Source organism: Echinops telfairi, unplaced genomic scaffold (assembly GCF_000313985.2).
Source record: "Echinops telfairi isolate 266 unplaced genomic scaffold, ASM31398v2 ScPeMD7_7475;HRSCAF=8513, whole genome shotgun sequence".
NCBI classification, from domain to species: domain Eukaryota; kingdom Metazoa; phylum Chordata; class Mammalia; order Afrosoricida; family Tenrecidae; genus Echinops; species Echinops telfairi.
Genome location: NW_022111379.1, coordinates 14,463,226 through 14,482,431, shown reverse-complemented (window position 1 = coordinate 14,482,431; position 19,206 = coordinate 14,463,226). Strand labels below are relative to the sequence as shown.

The 19,206-nt window shown below is 43.8% G+C and overlaps 1 protein-coding gene across 2 annotated transcripts in view; it reads left to right on the top strand.

Moving 5' to 3' along the window:
• THADA (THADA armadillo repeat containing) overlaps nt 1-19,206 on the top strand; it is a 391,488-nt gene that overhangs the window by 34,172 nt on the left and 338,110 nt on the right. For both annotated transcript variants that reach the window (XM_045285791.1, XM_045285792.1), the window contains 5 exons: nt 3,014-3,137; nt 9,961-10,112; nt 14,286-14,499; nt 15,793-15,928; nt 16,156-16,292. In XM_045285791.1, coding sequence (XP_045141726.1) covers nt 3,014-3,137; nt 9,961-10,112; nt 14,286-14,499; nt 15,793-15,928; nt 16,156-16,292 — 763 coding nt within the window. The remainder of the gene's footprint in view (nt 1-3,013; nt 3,138-9,960; nt 10,113-14,285; nt 14,500-15,792; nt 15,929-16,155; nt 16,293-19,206) is intronic.

The following is a 19,206-nucleotide window of genomic DNA, read 5'->3' as shown; positions in this document are numbered from 1 at the left end:
AGCTCTTTCCTCTATTTCCCTTGACTTTCCTCCTGAAATGACAAAGCTTTTTATAAACTTGAAGTCAGTCTGAATTGACAGTTATTTTTTAGATTCTTTTTAACGATTATGCCAGAAAGACTTGAAACTTTTCCAGTGATTTAAAAGCTGCATGCACAGCTAGTGAAAGTGAACTTGTTGCATGTAGGTGTTGGCTCAGTCCTTTCCAAGTGAGGACAAATTTACATAACATTAAAAGGTAAATACATGTTGTCTGTAAACCAGACGTTTCATAACCGGAACTTACTCTCTATGTGACTTCTTTATTTTGCTCCTAAGAGACAACTTTTTGAAAATTTGTCTTTTGACTCTTGACTTGAGTCAGTGTGATGATAGCAATGCTTTGTGAGATTTCCCCCCACCTTGTGTCCCCTGTGGTCTTTGGAGGGCGCAACTTTGACATCAGGTCATCATTCGTTGGCACAGGGAGTGTGTGGCAGGCTCAGGGCACCCAGTGCCGCGGGTGAAGAAACCAGAAACCCATTGCCCCAAGTTGATTCCAACTCAATCAGGACACGATCGGACAAATGAAAACTGCCCAGACGATTTGCAGCCCTGTCAGTCTTTATGGGAGCAGAGAGCCTCATCTCCAGAGGAGGCGCTAGTAGGCTTGAACTACTGACCTCTCGTAGAACAACCCAGAGAAGGCAACTCATTGGAATGACCGTTTTCTAGGCAAGTGAAGGAGTTTATCTCATTGTTAACTCATTGCCGTTGCCTTGATTCTGACTCTTCGTAGCCCATGGGACAGAGAAGTGCCTCACAGGGTTTCCAAGGCTGTAAATCTTTACTGAAGCAGACGTCCTCATTTTCCTCTGGCAGAGCAGCTGGTGGGTTTCAAACTGTTGACTTTTAGGATAGCCTCCGAGTAATTAGCCACTGCATCACCCAGGCTCCTAATTCATACTTAAGTAACTAATCTTAACCATCGAAGTATTTTCAACATTAAAAAATACTTTATGTCCACCAGCTGCTCCTGGGGAGAAAGCCTCAGGTTTCTACTCCCATAAGGAGTTCCGTCTCAGAAACTCACTGTCCTCTAGGGCTGCCGAGTCAGAACCGACTGGGTGGCAGTGAGCTTGGTTGGGCTCTATCCATGCTGTCATTTAATGTCAGATAAGAAAAGCATACGCTAGGCCTTACTATCTGCGCGTGCCAAGTGGGAGCACTGAAGCTTAGACAAAGCTTAGTCTTCTCCCCACAGTCCCTGAGCTGGCAAGCGAGGAGAGAAGCAGGACTCAAGTCCACCTCTGCCCTTCCCTTCCAAATCCAAAGAAAGGTGTCTTCTTAGCCGCAGTGTAGAGAGGACGCAGAGATAAGCCAGTACAGGGAAGGTGTTGAACGGTGAGTTCACACTAGCGAATGACATGAAAGACAATGGAGGAACTGAGATGTTAGGTCATGGGAAAGGACGCTTGAAAATCGAATCCAGATGGGACTGGGGGTGGAAAGTTTTGAAGGCTAGGCTTGCAAGCCTTTTGGGGATCCAATGGAAGTGCCCAGAGCAGGGGTCCTCAAACTATGGCCTGTGGGCCACATGCGGCCCGCTGAGGACATTTATCCCGTCTGCGGGGTGTTTTGGCCCCGTTTTGTTTTTTACTTCAAAATAAGGTTATGTGCAGTGCGCATAGGACTTTGTTCATAATTTTTTCTTAAACTACACTCCGACCCTCCAATGAGTCTGAGAGACAGTGAACTGGCCCCCTGTTTAAAAAGTTTGAGGACCCCTGGCCCAGAGCATATGAAGGGGTACCCCACCCCAATAAAAACATTTTTTTCAAAGCTATGTATTAATTTTTTTTTTTACAAAATAAGCTTATCACCTTCAAAGTACTCTCCACTATACTTAATGCATTTGTCAAATCTGCAATTCCATTCTTGGAAACATTTTTTCAAACTCATCTATTTGGCTCCTTCTGGAAACATTTTTTCAAACTCATCTGTTTGGCTCATCTGGCTCCTTCGTTTTTTTCTTACCTCTTCTAAGTCATCAAATTGCTGTCCTTTCATGTCCCTCTGCATTAGCAGAAACAAAAAGAAGTCACATGGAGTGAGGTCAGGTGAGTCAGGTGTGTGGGGCAAGAGAGGCATGCTGTTTTTTGTCAAAAGCTGGTACACTGAGGTGGCTTTGTGAGCAGGTGCACTGTCGTGGTAGCAAAACCAGTCCCCCAATCTGCCACTAATCAGGCCTTTTTTGTTGTACACAGTTACACAATTTTTCCAGAACCTCTAAATAGAAAGCTGGGTTAACAGTCTGACCTAGTGGAATGAACTCCAAACGCACTACGCCCCTCCCAACACATCCAATTTGGGGGGATACCCCCTCGTATGTCTCTTGAGCCTGTTGATGGGTGGGACACTATGCTTAGGACAAAGGATCTAAATGTATAAACTGGTTCTTGTCTCCTGTGAGGTCACAATATTTTTTTAAAATAGAACAATACAATTGGCATAGGACCAGTTTATTTTTTATGGATCAGTTTTAAAGGATGAACTTATTGCCTTTTAATATACCAATGCTGCTGTTTTCATTTACAGTTAAAGCGAGGGTAATTAGAACAGGTTTTCAGTAATTATACCTTTCTTTCCTTTGAAACTCAGCAGAACTGCAAGCCCCTAAGCCTGTAGGTTGCGTGGCATCCTGGCCAGCGATCTGGAGGCCAGGGCCCCGTCTGGAGTCTGTTGGGACTAGAAACTGCTTCTGAATTACATTTCATCAAAAGTTTTCATATTTAAGTAATGATAATTTATAATTTATCAAGGGGTCACGAGGTGGGGGGAGGGAGGAAAAAACAGGAGCTGATACCAAGAGTTCAAGAGAAAGTAAATGTTTAGAAAATAGTGACAACCAATCTTTGCTTCCTTATTTAAAACACAAGCCAAAAAACCTAAATCACTTTTAAAAGCAATCCTCTTGATGGTAGGTAACCACTGTGGGTTAGCGCTATTATATCTACTTTTTTTTTCTTTCCAGAATTTCATGTCATCAATTTGCGACAGTCTTTTTGAAGCATTATTTCCTGGGTCTTCCTATCCAACTAGATTTTCAGCTTTAACCATTTTAGGCTCAATAGCTGACGTTTTTCCTGTCTCTCAAGGTAAGTATACCATAATGCTAGTGAGAGTTTTTTTCTTTTCAGACATTCCACTCTTCAATATTTTCCTTTCCTTGACGTTTCTGTTTTGTTGTTCTTGTTTAGGGAAGTCTTCCCCTTCGCATAGTTCTCCTTTGGCTACCATTAGCTTTGGCAGGAGGGAGAGAGATGGTTTTCACTAATCATTATATACCAACCCCACACTAGAATTTTCATGGGCTGTGCTTCTTACAGGGAGACGTCTTTCACTCAGAGGTCCCCCTCCCCCTGCCCTAATTTGTTTGCTGCTCTTTTAAGATATTGCCCAATTTGTTTTTTAAGCAACAACAACAAATTAAAAGAGCAGTCTTATGTATAACATTTCTCAACAAGTCTTGTGGTTACTGTGTGCGTTTCCTTCTGTGCTGTTGGTTTCGTAAGCTCCAGTCTGGTTTCAGAAATATAATAAGAAGCTGTCATTTCCAGGCATTCGGATTTAATGGCAACCCTTTGTTTTTCCTTCTCGGGGGTGCTCAAGAAGATGAACATTTAGCCTCCCTCTTCCACTTTCTTTTTGTTTTTCTTCTCCCTTTTCCTTTTTTGACAAGAAATAATTATTTTTAAAATATGTTTTCTTTTTTTTAATAAGTTTTGTTGGCACCTGATTTATATATCATACAAGTCAATCATTCAGTCATATCAAGGAGAATTGTGCAATCATCACCATATCAATTTTAGAGCAAAAATGATTCTTTATTCTTTAAAATGCATGTTTTAATGTGCATTTCCCCTGTGTGCTCAGTGTCTCTGCCGGTGGTCAAACAGGACATTGTTCTGCTCTGCCTTGCTCTTTCTGAGGGAGTGGACACAGGACTGGAATACTTCCCACTGGTGTTGGGTTCTTTTTCAGTTTAAATTTTTAAGCAAATATGTATATAGTTGTCTTGAGGGGGTGGGGGAAGTTGATTACTACAAATACAGGCTCACTTCATTTGGTGGTGAGGGGGGCGGGGGAGATGTCCTGCAACTTCTTAAGTTGAAAAAAGTTCAGCCCAACAGCAAAATGCCTGGAATCACTCCGTGAACAGCCATGCACCTTCTTCTTTGATCCATCGGTCAGTAATATTTTGAAAATTTGCTTTATCTCACGAATTATGTAAATCACAACACGATGATAGAATTTAATAAATTGAGCATTGATACAATCCTATTATCTAATATAGAATCCATATTCAAATTTTACCAGTTGTCCCAATATGCGGCCTTTTACAACAAACAACGTATTTTTTTCTATGATCCCAGGCTGGGTCCACGTCTCCTTTTGTTGCCATGCCTTATTTAAAAACAAGTTCTCAGTACATTTAAAGTCATTTCTAGTCATACTGAAGGAGAGCCCTGGTGATACACTGGTTGAGTACTCAGTTGGCTGTTCACTGAAAGCTTGGTTGTTTGAACCGACTAGTCACGGCAGCAGTTTGGTTCTGTAAAGATGACCATACCAAACTCCCTGTCATCGAGTCCATTCCAACTCATAGCAAACCCGGTCGGGTAGAACTGCTTCTCTGGTTTTCGGAGATTGAAGCTCTGCAAGGTTAGAAAGCCTCATCTCTCTCCCACAGGATGGCTGGTGGTTCTGAACTTCTGACCTTGTGGTTAGCAGCACAGCACATTACCCACGACACCACCAGAGCTCCTCTATAAAGATGGCATCCTGGGAAATCCTAGGGGGTGATTCTACTCTGCCCTCTAGGTTGCTGTGGATCTGAATTGACTCGATGCATACAGGTTTATGTTATCATCTAGAAGTGTGTGAAATAACAGTCGGCTGGACTGTGCTGGTAATTTTTAAATTGAGAGAGTTTACTTTAAAAGTAAAAATGTAAAAGCCTAACTTATCTTCTTAATGACTGAGCTACATATAACTGGGCAGTGATCAATAACACAGTAATTATGTTAATTAAGCATCAAGTAGAATCCAGTGCATAGCGGTGACGGTATTTGGGATTCTGAAGGCTTTACGGGAGCACATGGCCTAGCCTCATCTGTCTCCTGAGGAGCACCTGGTGGGGTTACAGCCCTACCTTGCAGTTGGTAGCCCAGCCGTCCCCTACAGCACCACCACTCTCCATGACATTAAAGGAGGCTATACAGAGCACAGAATGTTTTTGGGTGCTGTCGAGGCCACCCTGACTCAGGTGACAGGGTCAACCTGTCCCACAGGGCTTCTCAGCAGCTCACCCGGTCTTTCTGTTGCAGCGTTGTTGGGTGGCCTACACTGCCATCCTTTCAGTTAGTAGCTGCACCCTTGGTCATGGCTCCGCCAGGACTCTGGGCAGTGCAGTGGAGGGTGGGAAATGCAAATGTATGCTCCGTCGTCATCATAAGGACTTTTAATACAGGGTTTGAATATTTGATAAAAGGACAAACAGTAATTTGGATTAGTCCAAATAGTTTTCGGCTCTTTCTCAAGCATATCCTGCATCTTCGTTTCCCACAGCTGGGGTGCCTTTCAGCCACAGAAATGTGTTGTCTCATAATTGTGGGCCGTCGAAGTCTACACCAGGGTCCTGGCTGTGCCGAAGCCTGAAGGGGCTCAGAGAGGACGGACCTCTCCCTGCTCTCCAATTTCTGGTGACTGTTGGCAAGCCTGGGCATCGTTTTGTTGCATCTTAGTGTGCTTTCGAAGGATCTGCTTTTGGTGCCCGCCATATCCCTCTGTGTCTTCTCATTTGAAGACAACACTCAGAAGGGATTATGATCAGGACCCACCCTACTTTCAGATCACCTCATTTAACTTAACTAGTATCTGAAGAAAAGCCCTATTTCAAACAAGGTCATGGTCACAATTACAGGGTTTCGGATTTCATTTCATAGTAGGGGCTTGAGTCAGTACATAATGCCAATGGCTAAGAGTAACCCTCCTGTATCTGCCTTACTAAGAATCACATGCCACAATTCATAGCGTGAACATCAGATCCCAAAGGTAGATGAATAGTTTGACCAGAAACTATTTTTTTAGGGCTTATTATATGTCAAGTTGTGTTCTAGGAGTCAAAAGTACACAGTGGACAGAACAAAATATTGAAGCTTATAGTTTAGTGGACAGAGAGTCGAAACCACACTCACTGCCATGAGTTGACCTGACATCTAGGACAGAGTAGAAACCTGTGGATTTCTGAAACAGTCCATTTTTATGGGCCTACAAAGGCTATCTTTCCCCTGAGACCAATTATACCACCAAGGTTCCTGACTTTGTGGGAGGGGACAAGCAACAAATTAACAAGTAAACACATGGAATTTCAAATAGAAATAAGTGCTTTGAAGACAACTTTCATGAAAGAAATATTTCATGTAGTGGGGCCAGAAAAAGCTTCAGACTTGAGCAGAATTTGGGAACCGTAAATCAAATAAGTCATAAAGGAAATTAAAAAAAATAATTTGAGATGATTGAAAATGAGAAGATGACATGACAAAACTTAGGCGATACAGTGAAGGAAGTGTTTGGGGGAATTTTATAACTGTATGTGCTTACATTAAAAAAGAAGAGAGATCTCAAATCAACATCCTAGCATGATACCTCTAGGAATTAGAAACAAAAGAGCAACTGAAACCCAAAGTTAGCAGAGGGAAGAAAAGAATAAAGATCAGAACAGAAATGAGTGAAATGAGAATAGAAAAACGATAGAGCTATTCTAGGATACAAAAGAGACTCAGATCTCAAATGTAACTTACGGCAGGGGTTCTCCACCTTCCTAATGCCATGACCCTTTCATACAGTACCTCATGTGGTGGTGACCGCCGCCCCCCCATAAAATTATTTTTGTTAATACTTCATAACTGTCATTTTTCTACTACTGTGAATTGGCGACCCCTGTGAAAAGGTCGTTTGACCCTCCAAAGGGGTCACGACCCACAGATTGAGAACCACCGACTGAAGCAGAACATTTATGAAGTCTTAAAAGGGACAAAGAACACAAAGACACAGGCACATCATCCAGATGAGGGAGGCCATTAGAAGAGGTCGCCATGTTGTCCAAGGATGCTAGTTAAATAAGACCTGGAACAATGCAAAGAGGCACAAATTGATGATTGGTGGTAGATCAGCCCCTCACAGTTACTGATAGTCCTACAGGTGGAAGCAGGAACAGGGTCATGATTAGGGCACACACATTATGGTAGAAGACGGGCTTACAAGATGGGTCCAGGGCCTTCCTACCAAGACAGTCAGGGTAGGACTGATAGATAGCCAGACTTATGACCATTTCACCCCGTGGACAGTCTCCAGCACTGTGATTTCCCTCAAGGACACTCCCAGTCAGGCCCCTAAGAGACTGCCCCTCCCTAGGCTGATTGGAGAGGGGTGGAGGCAGTCCACTTTCCAAAAGACCCTGTAAGAGGGCAAGATTACCTACATCCTTGGGGAACGACCAGAAGGAATTCAGTGGTGACCTACACCATGGGGAGACTGTGAATGGATTTTGGACTGTCACTGTCATCTATACCGTCTGCAAATGGGGTGCCCTGAATTTAAGCTCCAGTACAGAATAAACCAACACTTGTGGTTTGAAAACAATCAACAAAATGGACAAACTTAGAGCCAGGCTAAGGAAAAAAGAGAAAAATACAGATAATTAAAGATAGAAATGAAAGTGGGGACATTACTACTGACTTTACAAAAATTAAAAATAATAAGACAATACACCATGATCAGAATAGAGGGATAAGAGGTGTAGATTCCTAGAAACACAACAACTACAAAAACTGACTCAAGAAGAAATGGAAAATTTGATCACACTGCAAGGGAAGGGATTGAATCAGTAATTAAAAAAACCCTAGTCAGTGGGCTTCCACAGCAGAATTGCCAGAGCGCACACTTGAGAGAGAGACTGTTTTAATGTTTATCTCTTGGTTTTCTGAGTTGATTTTGAGATGCAGTCCTCGATTTCTTGCACCTTCAGGAATGTTTGTATTGCTCTTACACTTGATGGGGAGACAGTTGTTTGTGTAGCTCTGTGCCATACCTTTCCCCTGATGATTTCCTAGGTGTTCTCTGCCGTTTTCTAGAACTGCACACGGATGTGGTAGAGTGACACCTGCCCTTTTTTTTCTTTCCATTTTTTAGATAAATTGAACATTTTGATCTGAATAGCAAAATGTTTTCTTCTTTATTGTAAAAGTTCTCCTTTATTGTTGATACAGAGTAGCTCTGTTAGGATATATGAGTTTTATCAGACTTATTCGGTGTAAGTTTGTCCTGAGACATGGTAACACGTTGGTTTCAGGTCAAAAATTCTATGAAGTTTTTTTTGTTTGGTTTTTTAAAATCATTTTATTTGGGGCTCGTACAACTCTCATCACAATCAATACATCCATCCATTGTGTCAAGCACATTTGTGCATTTGTTGCCATCATCATTCCTAAAACATTTGCTTTCTACTTGAGCCCTTGGTTTCAGCTCTTCATTTTCTCCACTCCCTCCCTGCTTCCCCCTCTCTCCTCCCTCAGGAACCCTTGATAATTTATAAATTATTATTATTTGTCCTATCTTACAATGTCAAATGTGTCCCTTCACCCAAATTTCTGTTGTCCATCCCCCCAGGGAGGAGGTTAAATGGAGATCCTTATAGTCAGTTCCCTCTTTCTACCCCACCTTCCCTTCCCCTTTCTACCCTACCTTCCCTTCCCCTTTCTACCCCACCTTCCCTCCACCTTCCCATTTTCGCCACACTCAGCACTGGTCCTGAAGGGATCATCTGTCCTGGATTCCCTGTGTTTCCAGTTCCTATCTGTACCAGTGTACATCCTCTGGTCTAGCCGGATTTGTAAGGTAGAATTGGGATCATGGTAGTGGTGGGGAAGGAAGCATTTAAGAACTAGAGGAAAGTTGTATGTTTCATCGTTGCCACCCTGCACCCTGATTGGCTCTTCTCCTCCCTGTAACTCTTCTGTAAGGGGATGTCCAGTTGCCTACAGATGGGCTTTGAGTCCCCACTCTGCACTCTCCCTCATTCACAATGATACGATTTTTTGTTCTTTGATGCCTGATAACTGATCCCTTTGACACCTCGTGATCACACAGGCTGGTATGCTTCTTCCATGTGGGCTTTGTTGATTCTGAACTAGATGGCTGCTTGTTTGCCTTCAAGCCTGTAAGACCCCAGATGCTCTATCTTTTGATATCCGGGCACCATCAGCTCTCTTCACCACATTTGCTTATGTGCCCATTTGTCTTCAGCGATCATGCCGGGAAGGTGAGCATCATGGAATGCCAGTTTAATAGAACAAAGTGTTCTTGCATTGAGGGAGTACTTGAGTGGAGGTCCAATGCCCATCTGCTGCCTTAATACTAAACTTATACATATATGCATATAGATTTATTTCCCCGTCATCATATATAAATATATTTGCATATGTACGTGCCTGCATGTAGACCTTTATAAATGCCCTTTGCCTCCTAGCTCTTTCCTCTATTTCCTTTTACTTTCCTCTTGTCCCACTATCATGCTCAGACATCTGTGAAGGTTTTTTAAAGGTGTGATCCTAAATTTTTTACTTATTATTTAAGAAAATAACCAAGAATCTCTGTCACATACCGTTAGAGAGGGATGGTTTATGCATATTTGTAAACATATTCATGTTCATTTTTTATGTGGAAAACTTAATACTGATTATGTTGATATAAAAATTATTGTATTGTGGATAAAATATGAAATGAGGATTTTTTGTGCTGTTTGTCTATAAATCTAGCCAAATAACATTGAAAGTGTAATATTTTTTTTAAGTTTTTTCAAAAAAATTTTTTTCACTTCTAAAGTGATGTTTTTTGGTTGTACTTTGTATTTTTTAGGTAAAATTCCAACAGTGTATCAGCTGAGTCACGATATTGATGCCGGCCGTATCCAAACACTACTGGAATGCTTTTCTAGCGCTTTTGAGGAAGTGAAATTTTTAGCTTTTGACCTTTTGATGAAGTTGACAAAAACCGGTGTCCAATTTCAGGTATCTAGGCTTCTGTGTAAATGTAAATGTGATGTGTGCCTGGAAATGGGCTGTTTGAGCAGCAGGTGAAGAGCCTGTGGCCTGTTGACTGAGTTAGCCTTGGCCTCGACTGTTGTGGGCTGCTAGGCGGGTGGTGCTGAGGGGGAGTGGCGGGAAAGGCGATCATCGGGCAGTGAAAACAAGATGAAAACCAGTGAGCTTACCTTTATTTAGTGCTCTGCCACCCGGGAAGTGTAGGAGGCAGGTGGTTTTATGGTTTCCAGGATGATTAATGGATTTCTGCTAACTGCGTTCTTCTTAGTTAGTTCCTTTGGACATGTTCGTATTTGGTCAGAAGATCTCATTTACAGTAAGTTGAGGCTTTTTGAGATAATCTCCCTCTTTAGGAGGTTAGGAAGTGGAATATAAGTGAGGTATAAAATGTAAGTGAGGTTTCTGGTCTCCGAACAAGCAATAACTAAACTGAGACTGAAACCCAAGCATTCTTGCGGTTAGCAGCACGTCGCTGCCTAAGCTCTCTGCTCCTTCACCTGCCCCCACATTCCTGCTCTGATGCTCTGCTCTGACCTTGGGTTGGGAACCAAGGATGGTTTCCACACTTGGTCAGTGGTGGCCCATCATAGCCATGGGTCTGCTGGGAAGCCCCTTGTCCATGTGGTCAGATCTGCTCGGGAGTCCCCAGTGGAGTGCTGGCTCTGGAGCAGTGGTTCGCAACCTTCCTCATGCCGTGACCCTTTCATACGGTTCCTCATGTGGTGCTGACCCCCAACCATAACATTATTTTCGTTGCTACTTCATCACTGTAATTTTGCTACTGTGATGAATTGGGTGTCCCTGTGAAAGGGTCATTCGACCCCCAAAGGGGTCATGACCCACAGGTTGAGAACCACTGGCTCTAGAGCTTCAGTTTCTAACTTGTCCGAGGCAGACTTCGGAACTACAGATGAGCTATAGTCTGAGCCCTCCCTGCCTGTTAAATTCTACCTTGGGCCGAGTGGACCTTCAGGGTCGAAGGGATCATGCAGGAGCACATGTTAGAGAACAAGAAATGTCTGTTTCCCTCGTTTTCAGACAGCAAGATCCCGGAGTGTGTCTTGTGGTGGAGGTCCAGATGGGAGTTTTCTCCCCAGCATCCATTCCTCATCACTGGGACCTTTCAGGCTCTCTCATGTGCACAGTGCTATTTGGTGCAGTGGCTGCTCATTTTAGACACTGTGTTTTGGCTTTTTTCCAGAAGACTCTTCTGTTTTTTTGCCCCTTGCCATTTGTCTCGCTGTATCTTGGCATCATATGTAACCATGGTATTCTCATTCACAGCCATTACCTTCTGAGTATCTGGAGTAGGGAAGGTCTAATACCGAATTGAAAGCCTTGGTCCTCATATGATCTGTAAAGGGCCCGCAGGCATCTCTGCGTCTCCAGTTTTGTTCAGTGTGCATATAAACTCCGAACTACAGAATTCAGGAAACTTAGTACAGCGTATGACTGACTATGGAGTCTTTGGGTGACGGAAGTGTCCAAGCCCTTGGCTGCTAACTAAACATTGGTGGTTTGAATCCCCCCACCAGCACCTAGGAAGAAAGGCCTGGGAATCGACTTCTGAGTGGGCACAGCCGTTGAAAACCCTCTGAACACAGTTCTACCCTGGTACACCCGGGGGTGCCAGCAGTTAGAATCAACTTGATGGCAACATATTAAAAAAAAATTTTTTTTTATAGCTGTGTTCATCTGAATTTGTTTTCTCTAGTTCAAGTTCTACACAATCAATGGGTTGATGTGTTAGTCTGGGTTGACTAGAGAAACAAATTCATAAACACTCATGTGTATAAGAAAGAGCTTTATATAAGGCGTAATTGTACATTAAGAAGACACCCCAGCCCAGTCCAGATCAAGTCCATAAGTCCAATATTAGCCCATATGTCCGACACCAATCTGTAGTCCTCTGCAGACTCAGGAAACCCATGCAATGATGGGCAATGCAGGAAGATCACAGGCCAGTGGGTGGGAAGTCTTGTGGATCCGTGGCAGTGGAAGCATCTCAGCACTGGCAGGGCTCTCCACGTGGCTCCTCCAGCTCCATTGGAGCTCCACGTGTCTTGTCAGCAGCAGTGTCTCCCAGGGAGTGGACCTGCAACCTGCCTCCAGGGGGCTGTTTATCTCTTTAGTGCCTCCAAATGAGGTCTTCAAGCTGCGATCTGATTGACAGGCCAAACTTCACCCCCTCACTCTTAATTGAGCCTCTCAAATTGACAACAGATTATGTAACTACCACAATAGGTTATTGAAGGATTTTGGTGAAACCCGATTTGGCTTGCCTATTAGTAAGGCTGTCATTGGAATAGGGCATTCAAGATTCTTTTTTCCCTGGCAAACCGGAAACTGAAAAAGCCTTCCTTTTAAGGGGGAAGCCAAGGGGTGGGGGCCAACTTGAAGACAGCTAAGGATAGCAACAGCATACTTTATTGTATTTGTAATATATTGAAAGGTTTAGGAATATTAATTTTAGATTAAGTTTTCGATGCCTTGTTTTGAGTCTCACTCACTCATGAGTCAATGCTGAAGCTTAGCCACCCTGACAGACTAAGTGGAACGGCCCCTGTGGGTTTCTACACCCTTAACTCTGTGCGGCCGAAAGCCTGGTCTTTCTCCCTCAGGGACGCTGGTGGCTTCCCTCTCCTGGGTAGCCAGTGGGTAGCAGTCGGGGTATGCCCTAGATAAGAAAAACATTTTTTAAAGAAAAATTTAAATATAATTACGTTTTAGACATTTAAAAAGGCCAACCTAATTTCTCCAATGATATAATCTAGGGGGCTTCAGAAAATTCATGGAAAAATTGATTTTTAATTGCATTTTGTTACCAATTGTTTGAAACCGCCTTGTATATGTACACATTAGGATTTTGATGATATGTTCTAATATATGACTTTGGAGTTCACCTAGTTTACTACCCCCCCCCCCCCCCCCTTTCTCTTTTGAGCTACATATCTTGAGTCTTTATTTTCTAGTTTGATTCATTGAGGATGACAGAACAATGACATTTCTATATCAAAGCCTATCTATTTTGAGTCTTACTATTTGATTACAAAGCCTACTGACTATGTTATGAAAATAATTCAGATGCTTTAGGCCAATATTGTCCTAAACTAAAAACTGAACTAAAAACTTATGATTTTTAGTTCATAGAAAATTAAAGTGAACAGTAAATGTTTAAACCATCAATAAACTGACATTGCAATCATTTAAACATTTTTATAAATGTCATTAAAATCTGTACCTATAATCAACTTCAAAATTTAGCCTCAGTCATCTTTCCCCTTATAATTTGACAGTTCGAGACTAATCCTAGTATGATCAGAATATTCTTGAGCCAACCCAGCTCTGCGTTCCAAGCACCAGGCAGCTTATCAGCCAAGGACTTGGGATGAGGGCCGCATCTCCTATTCGAAGTGCAGTGTTTTTCCAAGTGCCATGAATTGCCCTTCCTTCTGTCTCCTTCAGGATAGTGTATATGAGTAGATGTTTGTATGAGATAGAGGTGTGGGAGCCTTGGTGCAGATTTTCTGAGGACTGCTTTTATCGACATCAGATGTGTGGAGACTGAGGAGGAACAACCTCTCTGGCTTTGTCTTTTCCCCCTGAGCTAGCTGTATAGGAAGGGAGTCTGAGGGCCAGGTACAAGGTAAACCCTGATAGACAAAAGCATTCCGACTCTGTATGGATTGCCATAGCAAAGTTGCCATAGGGGGAAAATACACTTTTGCTGAAAGAAGAAATTTGAATTTTTAAAAATAATTAATTTTTGATACCCACGGCCACGCAGTTGATGACCACTCCCAGTGACCCTGTAGGACAGAGTAGAACTATTCTTTAGGGTCTTTGAGGCAGTCAATCTTTATAGGAGCAGATGGTCTCATCTATTGGTGGTTTGAATTGCTGGCCTTTCAGTTAGCAGCCTAGCGCTTGGTCCATGGGGCCTCCAGGGCTCCTAAAAAGAAATTTCACTATGTTGAGTTCCTCATTGAAATTATTTTTAAAAAGATTACTAAGTCCTCCATGTCTATAATTAAATCTCTTGATGTTGAGTCATGGCAGATTCTGTTTGTAAATATGTGTTGTTCCTTCCATTCAAAGAACTCTTTCACTGATGGTGCTGAGCGTGTGTTTCTATCTTAGGATTCGGAGAAACTGCAAGACTTATTCCAGGCAGCATTGGAGCTGAGCACCAGCACCAAACCCCATGACTGTGTGACCGCCTCCTGCCTGCTGAACCTCCTCATCGGGCGAGATGCTCTTCCGGCATCCCTGCCCGCCTGCTCACAGGGTCAGCGGGTTGCGTGTGGAGCCGGGGAGGAGTCTGCTCTTGCGGTGGAGAGGAACACGCTAGTGGGTTTGTATTGAGTCAGTGACCTTTGCTATTTACTTGGTCAGAATATCTAATGATAAAACATTTACTTTGTGTTTTTCATTTTTTATTTAATAATTTACCAGCAGGGGAGACTACTAGAATTTCTCTTCAGCAGCTGGATATTTTCTCAGCTGTAGCTTTCTGTTGAATGTGGTTTTGAATAGGTGATTCCTGTTAAATGCGTAGATGTACAGATACCCACGAACACAGTTCTTTTTAAAGACAACTTTCTCTGAAAGAAGTGAACCCCCACCCCCCGACATTTCACTCTGCGATTAGTCAGCTGGTCTGCATGATTTCTGCAGAGACGGAAGTTCCTTTGTTGGTGGGATTTATGGTCTCACGGACTGTCACACCACCACCTTCCCCTACAGTCCATTTTAAAACTTAGCTTCTGAGACTGTTTAGATATTCGTGTTTTTCACCAAACATTTTAGGGATTCTTGAGCTGTAAATGAGGACAGTTGTGGATTTTGAGCAAAGAAAAGAGAGGCCTGTTAGAGATGTTCTCCCCATGGTGGTGAAGTAAGCCATGCAAAAGAGAACGGTGCTAGGGAAAAGTTGTCAGGGCATGGTCTGGAGTAAGTGGTTCGGGTTTGGCATTGTACTCTGAATTTCTGTTTAAAAAAAAAATTCTTCCTTCAGAGAAAGAATCCAGGAGTGAGCCAGGATCGCATGCTGTCTATAAAGCATTCAAATTCAAAGCTTTTTAAAGCTCTAGCATTTTATTAACTATTTATTTAATTTTAAAAACCATTTTATTGGGGGCTCTTACAGCTCTTCTTCCATACATCAGTTATATCAAGCACATGTGTACATATGTTGCCATCATCCTTTTTTAAACATTTACTTTCTATTTGAGCCCTTGGTATCAGCTCCTCTTTTCCCCGTCCCTTCCCGCTTCCCATCCTTGTGACCCCTTGGTAAATTATACATTACTATTGTTTTCTTATCTTACACCGACCACTGTCTCCTTTTCCCCATGTTTCTGTTGTTCCTCCCCGTCAGTTTAAATATTTAAACAAACACGAGGAGTGATTGATGCACAGGGACTTAGGGAAGGACCCTTGGGTCTGCGCTGGAGGATACCACATGTGAACTAGACATGATGCACAGGCTGGAGCAAAGATGGAAGAGCTCACTTTGACTCAGAACCTCCAGTGCCGTCGTTCACAGAGTTGGGTGTTGGCACGGCAGTTGTTTTCGCCATTCTCACACTTACACAGCTGTGCTTTCCAACCGATACGACGTGGCCTTTCTATCTGCTCTGTCTAGTGATCAAATGCCTGTTGGAAAATCTCGAGGACGAAATCTCTCAGGCTGAACAGTCTCTGCTCCGGGCTGCAGCATCGTTTCCAATGTACGGGCGCGTCCACTGTGTCACCGGAGCTTTGCAGAGGTTACCTTTAAAGTAAGTGCGTTCCCAGCCGAAACCTCAGCACTCCGCACCAGGCTGTGCCCACTCTCCGGGGAGAGGAGTGCGGTTCCCTGCCTTACGGATGATGGGACATCAGAGGGGACCCTGGCAGGTGTTCGGTCTCTCTCATAGGTGGCACGCTTTTGAAACAAAGCGTTTCTCATTCCTTTTTTCTTATGCCCACTTTGGAAAATGCACTTTTGCGTCCCGTCTCGTTGCAGCAGCCTGGCCTTGGTGCGTGAGTGGACGCCCGTGGTGGAGAAGCTCCTTGTGGTGTCGTACAGGCTGTCTGCCGTGGTGTCTCCCGTCATTCAGAGCTCCTCCCCCGAGGGCCTCATCCCCATGGACACTGACTCAGGTCAGCAGGGAACGAAGGGGAGAGTGACTGGGTTTGATTATGATCTTTTTCTTTTCTTTCTGTTTTTATTTTTGATTGTTATCGTTTTCTTTCCCCTAAGAAAAAACGAAGAAGCCTCTGTTGTTAAGTGACATCAGTCAGTCCAGTTCGTAGCGGCCCTGTCTAAGGATGCCACCCATGAGCCCTCCCCAGCCCTGTGCCGGCCTCGTGTCTCGTGTTCCGTCTGAGCCCACCGTGGCAGCCTTTGTGGCTGTCCGTCTTGTCGAGGGAGCTTCCTGTCTGCCGCTGCCCCTCGGCTTTACCACGCATGAGGCCCTTCTCCAGGGACTGGGCGCTCTAGACAACATAGCCAAAGTGCTGTTGAGTGTGGGGAAGGAGAAGGGCTTATTCATACAGGAAACCTGGTAGCAGTGGAACGAGATGGAACGAGGGCCAGCCTGTTTCTCCAGATCTCCAAGCTTTTCTGCTCTGTCTCGGTGTTGTCTTGTGTTAGTGGGAATCTGTGAGTTTCCCTTGCTGACAGGTTTCTGCTGGACAGAAGCTCTGGCTGTTACAGGTTATCTGTAGTAGTCGTGGCACTTTTGCCTTGCTCATAATATGTGTTAGCTATTGAAACATAATCAGGTGCTGGGCAAGGTATCTCCTCCCCTGTGTCAAGTTAGAGTATTTTAGAACACAGCCTATCAGATGGGTGATGGGGACTGGAATCAGGTAGGATGTGTTCAATAGGTGGAGTTCAGTCAGGTAAGGCGAGACGTTAGGCATTGTGGACTGGCAAAGACAATTTAATAGTACAAAAACTAGATAATGAAAATCACAACTAGAAGGAGATACTCACCATGTCCAAAGTTGAACTCATTTACTTTCCTCTGCCTTTTCTCCCCCAACTCGCTTCGTTGTGAATGGTCCTCCCACTAGAGTCTAAGGATGCAAGTCACTACTCTAGTGCCGCTTGTAATTTCCCCCTGCATCCTCATACCTGGCCTGGCTCCAAGCTTTTAGAGTGTTGTACTTTACCTTTATTCCCAAATACATAAATACAGATCTGCAGCTCCTCACACAACTCATGTTCCTGCACCCACTATTCACCTCCTCCTAAGTCCTTCTCATTGCATCCAAAATAATCTGCTCAAAGTATGTAATTGATCACATTGCACATAATCTTCACGTAACCCATGTATCCTGTCCACCCCTCCCCACAACCTTGTTTTAAATCCATCGGGGACCCCGGACCGGGTGCTGTCTGGCTCCTGCTACTTCTCCAGTCTCTTCCTGTGGAGTTTTTCTTCGTGGAATTGCACTTCTGTAGGGAGCCTGCCTGTATTTTGTTCCCTGGGTCCTAGCACAGTGCCCGGTGGAAGTAAATACACAATACATATTTGTTGGGAATGAATGAATAAGTGACGAAAAAATTCCTTGTAAGGCCAGGAGTCAGACTCAGTGCCTGAGGTCTGAGGTGGCCTATTCTGGCCCTACAGCTAGTCAGAAAGGATTGCCTGTGAAGATGTATGCTACCTGTGATTGCTCCTGTACACACAGAAAATCATAAAGCACATTTACACTGGGTGTTGAAATAAAAGTGTCGATGCATTTTGGAGCACAATGTGAGGTGTGTTGTGAAAACATCTTGTGTGTATCATGAATACACACTGCAATTCTTGGGGCTGATTTGTTGAGAATTAGAGTAACCTGGAGATGTATGTTTCCCTTAGACCATGATCGTTTTTTACTGTAAAGGTGTCATGGGGGCCACGTCGGACTACCTCTGGCTTCACAAGAAGGAAGGGGAATCACAACTCCACAGCAGCCCCAGGCTGGTTCCTGTGAGCCAGCCTTCACCCTCTTCACCTTCTTTACCAATTTTGACACCAACCGTCCTTCCCAAGTCACTTGCTACAACTCTGCTGGGTTCTCCCTCACTGCAGTGGCCACACCGTTCGTAGAGTACTCACTGTTACAGAGTTTATAAGGGAAGTTAGCAGCCCACAATTAAGGATCAGAAACAACCCAGGATGTCATTGTTAGGTGAGGAATGTTTATTCTCAGCTGCATTGGGAGGCACGCCTCGCTTTCATACTCTGCCTCTCAGCCAGATCGCCCTTGGGTCTCTGTCCTGCTTAGGCTCTGTGACAAAGCTCTATTAGCCCTGCCAATAAATTTCCCAAAGATGCTTGATTCCACCATCAGTAGACTTCAGCCAGCAGGCACTCGGCATGATACGTTCTGTGGACCGGAAGTCAACTGCTCTCTCTCGTGCCCTGACTCTAGGCTCTGCAGCTCCCTTCCCTCTGTGCCCCTCCTCTAAGGTTGCCACTCTCCCTCCATCTTCTGGATCCAGAGGTTCAGCTTGCAGGAATCCTGGGGCCCAAAGGACATGCCCTGCTCCTGGCTCCTCCTTGATGATAGTGAGATCCTCCTTCCTGCATCTGAGAAGGCTCACTTTAAACTGAGCAGGATGGCAAAACTGAACAGTCCCCATATCAGGGTGCATGCACCCTGTTTGCTTGGTGATTTGGTGGGAGTTACAAAGACTATGGCTAGAGGAACCGTATCAAGTAATTGACTGCACTTCCTTCACTTTCATTAAAAACCAGTCAGGTGTTACTTGCTGATTTTTATTTTTTGGCTAAGGTTAGTCTAAACACCAGGATTTGATGCTTTAGTTTTCTGACTTAAACAATGCATGGAAAGAAGGAACATTTCATTTTACAGCTGAAATTTGGATCAGTATATTCTGGATCAGGACTATTGAGTATTTATGTCACCTCTTATAGATACAACCTGCAAAATGCACTAGAATTCTGTTGGTCGGTAAAGAATTTTGAAACCTTGGTTGGGCTCAAAAACTGTCTTTGGCTCATAGACTTTTCTGTAATTCTGCCTTTTCCCTCCTTTCTGGTTATCTCCCTCCCCC